The sequence below is a fragment of the Mycteria americana genome, chromosome 2 (genome assembly GCF_035582795.1).
Source record: "Mycteria americana isolate JAX WOST 10 ecotype Jacksonville Zoo and Gardens chromosome 2, USCA_MyAme_1.0, whole genome shotgun sequence".
Taxonomy (NCBI): Eukaryota; Metazoa; Chordata; class Aves; order Ciconiiformes; family Ciconiidae; genus Mycteria; species Mycteria americana.
In genome coordinates this window covers 108,723,315-108,733,146 of record NC_134366.1, presented here as the reverse complement: position 1 = coordinate 108,733,146, position 9,832 = coordinate 108,723,315, and the positions used below count along the sequence as shown (strand labels likewise).

Genomic DNA, 9,832 nt, shown 5'->3' with positions numbered 1-9,832 from the left:
TGGTTTGTCATCTGAATGCCACGTACTCAGTTTGACACCAAAATTTTAGCCACAGATTTTCAGGATGCAGATGAAATAGCTCTACTGCAGATGAATTATCTCTAACTGCCTGATTGTCATGATTCAAGCACTTCCTTTCAAATTGCATTTTTCCTTCTTATGTGCTCTATAACCTATTTCCAGAAAGAATATTTATTACACCAGTCTTTACTAGTTAAGCGTTACTTTTTCTAGCCAGCTGTTTTTGTTCTGTTTTCCTTTTAGCAGAAAGATGGAACAATTAAAAATGAGTCAATCCACATTGTACTTTTTTTGCATCTTTTCCAGAAATGTTTAGTAGGTGTTGCTATAGGAGGCAGAATGCTGGACTCAGATCTGATTGTGTCAGGGCATTTCTGCTTCTGTAAGATAGTTTCCAGTGCCCACTATTGGATAATACCAATGTCATCCTAAATACTAGGATGTATTTCTAGGAATACTAGGAAAATACTTCTCTGTGTAAAGGAATCATGCCGTAATGAAACAAGTAGGTATTTGGAGGTGCTCTGATACATCATAAAGCAAATGGGAAATCCTGTTTGTTTCCACTCAGATTCCAGTATGTTTGATACTACCTGAAACTGGTAGAAGAATAGTAATGGTTTAGTTTGCAAATTTCCCTAGCAGTGGCTTTTATTTAATCACTTTCATTATTTTCAAAGACTTGATTACATTCTTAATTACTAGTGCACATACTTCCTCCAACTTTCCATCTGATAAGATCAGCAATATTCGTTAGTGTGGAAATTTCAACAGGTAATGTTAAAATGCTAAAAAAGCCCAGCTCCCCCCTTCCTCTTTGTTTTTGTGTATCTCAGCCTACACTGCTTTCCAATCTGTGATGAGTCATTGCATTTACTTTTTACTGATACTTTTCACATTTCATGCCTGAGCAGTGATTCTGATTTCCTTGTTTTCTGATCAGAGAAAGCACCATTTTTTTCCTGTAGGTAACACTGGATTTTTGCCAGATCAGAGAAACCCTCTTTTCCAAGTTATGATTGCACAGGATGTTGTGCAAATGGCATGCAGGTGTCTCTGGTCACTTTTGAAGATCTCGATGCTGTTTTCTTAGTGGCAGTCCAGGTCCCGAGGGGATGTTGCTTTATAATGAAGCTGAATATTATAAGATCTAAAACATTAACAGGATAAAATATAACAATCAACTATGAGGATATAAATGAGCATTTCAAATACCAGAGACTCCCAACTATGCAAATTTAAATTCCCTTCTACTCCTTGTCACGGCCATAGGGTGGCACAGGGTATTGCGGAGCATTGATGTATGTCCTAGGAGTAGTACAACCCAGTATTTCAAGTTTAGCAGGCCATTTTTAGAGGCTAGGGTTCACAAACTGGCCCATGGTTTGTTCACTCCTGCAAGCAAATAAAACAGTGGCTTTCGCCTCCAGATAAAGGACTGTGATAGTACCAGCTCCAGCTCTCCACCCTGCTCCTCAGCCAACTCCTGCCACTCATGGCAGAGGGAGTGGGAAGAGATTTCCTTCTGCGCCTTCCCTGACCTCTTCCTCCTGCTCTGCCGCCTGCCTTGCTACCAGCCAAGGGAAGCGACAGGCAGCTGCGAAGATGAGCGTGATCTCATGCCCTGCAGCTTCCTCCTCTGGGTGCTGATGGGTTACCCCATGCCTCTTCTTAGCGATCTCACCAGCTATCAGATAGCGACACCCCCTCGACCTGTGTTTCAGCCTTGCGGGTGAAGCAACCTCAGGAGGAGCAGTGTGTTGGTGAAGGGGATGTTGTCTTTACCCACCTGCTGCTGCTACTTGTTTAAAAAGGAAAAAAAAACCCTACATCTTTTTATTTCTGAGTTTTCTCTTCTTGGGGAGCTCAGCCTCCAGAGGTAGATAATTAAAACCTGCTGAGCCAGCAGACTTGGCACAAAACCAAGTAGAACCTCGAAATTCTGAACGGCGTTGTAAAAAATTGGAAAGCTTTAACCTCAGATGATTTTTTTGTGATTATGAAAAGATGGAAACACGTAACTGAATTATCATTTGCAGAGATGCGGCACTTCTGAAGTTAAATCAAAGTATCGTGTTTGCCGTACTTGAGGTAGTTAATATTTGCCAGATTAGCTTGAGGTATTTTGATGTAGTGTGAAGATAACAGTGGCACAGTGTGCTTGCACAGATGAAATGAGGCATACGCACATCCAACTCTTTTTACAGAAGTACACCATCAGCACGGTTCCTGTTTAACCTGCAAAATCTTATGCTGCATTTTACTAATACCTTCTACAGATTCTGTTGTAACAGTGCAGAAAGTGATTTATTTTAGACATAAAACGTAGTTCTACTTTGAATTGTCTTATCACTTGCCTGTTTCAACTTTACGTACAGTAACTGGGTAGAAGTTCAACAAGTATTTAGCTCTATGAATTAACCTCATGGATTATGCCTGCTGTGGCAGCAGAATTATTTGTCAGCATAATTTCTTTTCACAGCCTCCCCTTATCAGAAGACAGCCACGATTACTAAGCTAAATTGGTATGTGAAACCATATGGTGTTTTGGAGCTGCTTGGTTACTGTGGAGGATAAATAGCTCCTGACCCTAAACAGGATCTTTTTAAGAAAAAAAAAGCGGTGTCCCTATGCCTTATAAGGCATGGGCAGGCTTACTCCAGTGCTGAAGAAGGGGCGGTAACGGGTTCATGCTGCTGAGTTTTCTCGGGCAGCGGTCGCAGGCGACTGAAGAAGTTGCGCTGAAATTGCAAACGCTTCGTCCCCGGCACTTAGCAGCGAAACTCAGTGAAGAGAGGAGGCAGCAGGTGAAATTAAAAAAAACCAAACACCACTTGATCATGGGAAAATCAGGTGAGCGAATGCCTTCGTGCAGTTGGCTGCGTATTCTTACAATGTCCGTGCCCGGTTTTGTGCTCAGAAAGCATTGCTAAAGCGTTAGTGGCTTTCCTCAGAGAAAACTGCTTTCATTTGTGCATGGTACAGCCTGGGAGGAGCCTTCTCTCTGACACAGGGTTAGATTAAAAAAGGCAAAAAAACCGACCCCCCCTCCTCAACCTGAACAATGTAGAGGTAGTTGTATCATATACGGTTTACATTTTGTAATTGATAAGAGCTTTGCTTTGCTGGGTGAAATAATTATAAGCCCTGTAGCTTTAAAACTGTCTTGTGTCTAGCTGTCTGACAGAACTTACCTGCGTCGCAGATAGGCAGCAGGATGCTTTGAGGGGGGGAAGCTTTGTATCAGCCTTCCTGTCGGGAGGGTTTAGATTTAAGATTTGTTTACCGTTTAACCAAGGATAGCCTTGCTCAGCTCCTAAGTCTCTCGCCAGCTGTGCAGATGTTTGTGAAGCCTCTCTCTGCTGCTGGCTGCATTGTTGGTCCTTTCCCCACCGCCGCCGGCTGCCTGCCTGCCCTGCTCTGACGGTCTCGGCGGCGGGAGACTCCGCCGAAGCTGCCAAGGAGCCGGAGACCTTAAGAAGAGAGAGCTCGTGCCCGGGGCTTTCTCCATCTTTGTCCTGTTAGAGCGAAAATCTGTGCCAATCTTCTGAAACGGCTGTGAAACCGGATGGTTTATTTTTGTTCTTGTGGTGAGGATGTTATTTCTGTGAGCCTGGCAGCGTATTGTCTGTCTGTCCTGTGCGTGAACAGCACGAATGGGACACGCTCAGCAAAACCTAGTACTTGATTCACTCAAAACCATAGGCCTCTTCCAGAGAAACTTGAGGAAGATCTTTGTGCGGGTAACACTTTGGGCCTCAGCATGGGTGTGCTGAGTTTTTTTCCTTGTTCTTTTTTTAAAGGTCAGCATCCTAGATGAGGTCAGAGCTGTCTGCAAATGTGACTGTAAAGGGCTTACTGGTATGACACCCAGTCCAGGCAGAGCACCATAGAGCTGTCAGTGGGTGGTTTTGGCCCCGTGTCCTGGAAGCTGCATGGGTTTTCAAGTGGATTGGGATTTAGTAAATAACCTCACAACAATTTAAATACCTGTAGTCGCTCAGAAGTATCAAGTTCAGCATTTTCTTGCTAATTGCAGAAAAAATACAAATACCAGAAAAGTCTAGCGGCTGTACATTACATTAGCAAAGTTAATTGGACAAAAGCAGTAGAGATGTTCCAGTGTGCACCTCCCAGTCCCAAAATGATGAAAATCTCCTCTTGTTTTAATATATGCAAATTGCTAATACAGTCATAAGGCAATTACTGTCTTTGTTATTTCCTGCCCATTTCGTTCTGCACATTCGTTGGTTTTTCCAAGCTTAGGAGCAACGACAGACCAGAAACTGCTTTTGACAAGGCTTGGGTATTGCTCGCATCCCTAAGTAGTTACACAAATAGAGCTTGAGATCTAAGTACATGTTAAAAATATTTTGTCACTTGTGTCATGCTTTTCAAATCAATGGTAAATGGGGTCCAGGTTACTGTCTTTGAGCTGCATGCGGTATTTTCCGATGAATCATAAAACTGAGATCCTGTCCTGACAATTGGTTTATTGACTAAATCCCATCTGCCCTCTCCAGTGCATTGAAGTCTTTAAATTGCTGTCTGAGATCATTCAGTGTGGTTTGCCTTTGAATGAGAGCAGCTATTTTTTCAAGAGTACCGCTTCCTCTGTGTTTTGTGTAAAATACCTCCTGTTCCTGCTCTAGTACTCTTGAGGACACAACGCGGGCAGGTTTCTCTATACTAGGATGTATGAAATCTAACAGGCTGGGATCCGTCTGACCTCCAAACAGAGTGCTTGCTCCTCTCCTGGATCAGAAAGATTGAGGTGGAGATTACCTGAAGGTATAAATTTAGGGTGCTCTAATTCATGTAAAGTGGGGCCACTATTTTAGAATAAACATCTTCAGTTTCTTTAAGTTTTTATCTTCGGTAAATCTATCTTGAGGCCTAAGTATACCCAGGGAAAGAAATCCTGCTGTGGAAAATCTCAGTTCTTTGATAAAAGCTCCCTAATAATGTGTTGTTACTAGCTGCTGGATTATATTTGAAGCAATGTTCATTGCAAGTATCAGAGCCAGAGACTTAGCATTGGTTTTGCTTCACTGAACAGAGCTGAGTGTTGGAAGACATCAGTACCTCTGACTCAGCTTTCTTCCTTGGCAGCTGCAGGCTGCTAAAACAAATTCATACTGAAACTCCCTCATCGGCTTTAGAAAAACGCCTCCCATGGCCCTAACACCTGCAAATACTTAAGCCGAACACGGGGACCCCCTCTGCCCTCCCCCTGGTCTTGTCTTTTCAGACAGCGCTTGGCTTAGCGGGCGGTGCAGGGCTCCCCGCCCCGCGGAGCCCGAAGCAAGGAGCCTGGGGTAGGTGTCTCCTGCAGGAAACGAGGCGAGGCTGAGCTGGCGGCTCTTCGTTGCCCCGTTGCCGAGGGTGCCGCGCCGGCGGGCTGTGACCCCCTTGCAGCTGTGCGTGGAGGGTCGGAGGCCGGGGTCCTGCGGCCAGCCCTCGCCCCAGAGGGGATATCCGTGCGAGCAGCTGCGGGAGATGCTCGGGGAAGCAGCTGGCTGCCAGCTCCGCTCTTCCGCCCTGGAGCACGGGGATTTCTCCTGCGTGGCGGGAGTCTCCGAAGAGGCCGAGGTGGTGGCAGAAAAAGGCTGCTAAAAGTCTCACTTCTTCCACTTCCCCCCCGGCCCTGCCTGGTGGGGGAAGGGAGCTCGCCCCGCTCGCTCCCTAAAAACCAGGCGGAGGTGACGGCAGGGGAATAGCCCTGTTTATTCTGGCTAGTGGGTGCAGACGCTATCAGACAGAGACAAAGACGGGCTCAGTAAATATTGGCTATCTTTTTACAGTGTTTGGTTTTATTTTTCTTTTCTTTTCTTTTTTTTTCCCCTTCTGCAAATGTGGGTGGGACTCCAGAGAAAGGGCTGGGAGTTCCCACTGTGCTGCTTGTTGAGTCAGTACAAAAATAAGGGCCGAGAAAGGGCTTTGACGAAAAGAAAAGAGACGGGAACCAAACTCGGTGCAGTTTTCCATGCTGTTTTTAATCTTCCTTAGAAGCGTGTGCCAGTTTTAACTCTTAAGATGCACCTTTGGAGCACAGTAAAAAGGACTGTCGTGCTTTCTGCGGAGCGAGCTACATCTTCAGCTGATCTGAAGTGCTAACTTGTACTCTAGCATCTCGGTAGGAGACAGCCATAGCAGGTTGTAACAAAAGTACAAGTATACTAGAGAAGTGACCTGTTCGCTTTCTGAGAAATGCGATACTCACAAGCTGCCAAAATTACAATGCGTTTCGTGCTGGCTGGTTTTACAGGACCGGTGAGAAGAGAGGAAATTAATTAATCTAAACTGCTAGGAACTGAGCATTCGTGTTCGGTAACAGCAGGGTATTTGCAGAACTTGTTGTTAATCCAAGTTACTGGCTGTTTCTCTTTACACCAGAACTGAACTGGAGGTGTGGTAGGAAAAGGGCCTTTCAAAAATCAAGTTAATTCAATGAAAACCCCCGCACTTCTCCAGTTTTGTGTGTAGAAGACACTGATTACTTGGTTCAAGTTCAATAAATGGCAAATAGAGAAGAATCTGCCAGGAAGGCGTCAGGCTTTGGCAAAGAGTATTCTGGGCCCAATGTTTACCTGTCTGTTGAACTGTCAGGGTTTCGGTGTGGGAGAGGAGGAGAATGCAGCAGCCATCCCATGCAACAGTGGTTACTCCTGTTGGCTGTTAGATTAGTAGCCTTAGCTCCTCGTGTTCAAGGCAGATAAATACCAAAACAAGGGAAGGGCTCACAAAGAATAAGATGGAATGTGATGGTCTGTAGTAACCAAGATACCTACCAAGGTTTCCCATGCCATAGAGCTGCACGTCAGAAAACATCAGCTCTCCTGTCTGAATCCTCCCAAGAAATCTTTCTGGGAAAAAAAAAAAAAAATTAAGTAGGAAGAAAGCTTTTATTACTGGAATTCAGTGAAAACATTCAAACCCTTAGTTTCTTCTCAGTGCACTCGATAGTATCTATCTTGTCTAGATTTGAATTTGCCTTAGTTGCTGCTCTATGCGCAAGGACAGAAAGTATGAGAAAATGAGTCTCTTGATTGTAACTGCTTTGTTGTTTATTACATATCTCAACAGACCAGAAGGCTATTTCAGATCGCTATTTTGGTAGAGGCCGCGCTGTTCTCCAAAAGATTAGCTGGAGCATATCTATGTTATGTTTTTACAGGCGGATGTAAGCAAGTTCTGCCGAGTCTTTGAAGGTCTGAACAGCAGCTCTGCTAGAGCTGGGCTGGGTGGCCCTGCAGAGGGGGGCGAGGTGAGGCCAGGCGGGTGGCCAACCGCTCTGTGCAGGCAGGTACGAGGAAACGGTAGTACCCTGGGGTGTTGTGGAGGAAGACAATATGGGCCTGCTTAAGGCCACCACAAACCTTATTTAATGCCATTTAATGTCGACTGAACTGAGTTACCAGAGCGAATCTCGGCTTTGCACAGAACTTTTGAACAGTGGGCTTTGCCTGGTCTCAGCTTTAAGCGTGATCGCTGCAGAGCTGCGTGAAATGCGAAGTTAGCTGTCCTTCTGAAGCTTTGCCGTGCCACCATTGCAGCGGCGGGGTTTGGGAGCCGATTTAGATTGCGAGGGCTGTCCCTGGATACACACCTGTGCGTCACAAAGCTGAAATGGGGTTGCACATGTTGCTGAAGTCTCCATGCCCTGTTGTAAACACAAATACGGGGGGCAGGCGGGCTCTTTTCCATGAGACAGCTCTAATGATAGTTTGTGATAGGCAGGTGTTAAGAAGTTATCGATACATGCTTAATTATGCCCTATGTGTTTGTTTGTCACACTTGTAAATTCTGTGGGCCATTGGCACATGTTGGGCACTTAATAAGTGATCCTCAAAAAGTGGTTTGGGGTGAACTATGGTAGGGTATAACCTGTTCTTGAATTTGCCCTTATGAAGGCCCATTACTAAAACAGGCTTCTCAACTTGGAATCACAGAATGGTTGAGGTGGGAAAGGACCTCTGGAAGTCATCTGGTCCAACCTGCCCTGCTCAAGCAGGGCCACCTAGAGCTGGTTGCCCAGGACCATGTCCAGATGGCTTTTGAATATCTCCAAGGGTGGAGACTCCACAGCCTCTCTGGGCAACCTGTGCCACTGGTCTGTCACCCTAACAATGATAAAGTGTTCCCTGACGTTCAGACTTTGATAGTTCTTCTATAGCTTCTACAGCTCCACTGTATGAGGACTTATGACCGTGAAGAGTTTATTCCCCTGAAGTGCCCCCATGGCAGGTCACAGGATGGGATGTCCGTGACACAATGTTGTAGGTGTGGCACTGGCTTTCTGGAGAGATGCAAAGGGCTTCCCTTTGGAACTGCAGTCCCTGGCTGCAGGCATGTACGTCCCTCGCATATACTGTATATATCTCTTTTTTTTCTTTGTCTGCCAAGCGCTGGGCCAGTGCGTAAGCAACAGGAGCTGCAGAAGGAACGTTGAAATCAAGAAGTTTAAAGATTTTGGGGTTTAGGTGGAATTTTACCTTGCAGGGGGTGGTGTGGGGTCAATATGCCTATTTGATCCTTTAAATATATTATATTCAGACTAGATAATAAGGAAGAAATTTTTTACGATGAGGGTGGTGAAACACTGGCACAGGTTGCCCAGGGAGGTGGTAGATGCCCCATCCCTGGAAACATGCAAGGTCAGGTTGGACGGGGCTCTGAGCAACCTGACCTAGTTGAAGATGTCCCTGCTCTTTGCAGGGGGGTTGGGCTAGATGGCCTTTAAAGGCCCCTTCCAACCCAAACCATTCTATGATTCTATGAAATAAAGACCATATTTTTCAAGATTTTGAGTTCTGAGAACTGGGGTTTAGCCTGTTGAGGAGGGGGGTGAGAATGAGATGATGTAATTGATAGTAAATACAGGTAAAGAAAGCTTCCTGTGTCTCCCTGCCTGGTCTGGGCTACCGGGTAGGTGAGTTTACACATCAGTGATCAGAAGAAATGTGCATGTCTCTATTTCCATGCCTCAGGGAGGTGCATAAATAAACATACTTTGAGCATTGCCCCAGCTAGCTTGGATGTCCTTGGCAGAAAAGCAAGGTGGGAGGATATTGGAGCTAATGAGATGAAAGCTAGTTCAGGTATGGCTACCCCAAGCAATGGCAGAACATAAATGGTAGAGGTATAAAATGGCGGAGCATATCCCAGGAGAAGTAGGATAGTTCTTCTACCTTTCTTCAGTTCTTCTTTGCAAAATTCTTCACTTTGCAAAGACTTGGGTTGGCACCAGACAGCTAACAGTGCTATGTAAAATGAACTTGGCGCTGGGAACCAACAGGGTTCTCTCTGTTTGCTGCCCTTAGAAGCACCACATCCACAGAGCACAAGAATATGCAGCATCCAAAATATGAATAAGTGACCAGCAAGAATTACTCAAACTAAACAGGCAAATGACTTACAGAGGGCTTAGAAGAGTTGTTACTTGCTGAAGAGTATAGTATCGTGCTGCTGTCATGCAAACCTTGTTATAAGGTGGAATCACAACCTAATGGCTGAAGCTCAGATTTGGTAGTAGGGGAGTTCTGATTTCTGGTGTTACTCATTAGTGAATACAATTGCACATTATTTTCTTCATTAATAACTGTAATTAGAAACTCTAAGCAGATCTGATGTTGGGGAGGGAGGAAGAGAAGAAATGGAGAAGATTGCTTCACTTTCTCCTCCTGCATAGCGTGGCCAGTTCTAACACATTCAGGTTGCTTGGGGCTTTGTATTTTGAAGTGTATGTACCCTAGGAATTGTGTGGTGATTAGATTTAAGAATACAAGGCCTTACTAATGAGAGGGTATCC

The 9,832-nt window shown here is 45.1% G+C and overlaps 1 protein-coding gene across 2 annotated transcripts in view; it reads left to right on the top strand.

Annotated features, from left to right (window-relative positions):
• The first annotated feature begins 2,673 nt into the window (after positions 1-2,673).
• Positions 2,674-9,832, top strand: part of GLIPR2 (GLI pathogenesis related 2) — a 28,480-nt gene continuing 21,321 nt past the window's right edge. Inside the window, exon 1 of one of the 2 annotated variants that reach the window (XM_075494242.1) lies at positions 2,674-2,874. In XM_075494242.1, the coding sequence (XP_075350357.1) occupies positions 2,712-2,874 (163 nt within the window). In that variant the 5' untranslated portion in view covers positions 2,674-2,711. The remainder of the gene's footprint in view (positions 2,875-9,832) is intronic. The other variant, XM_075494241.1, reaches the window with a different exon arrangement.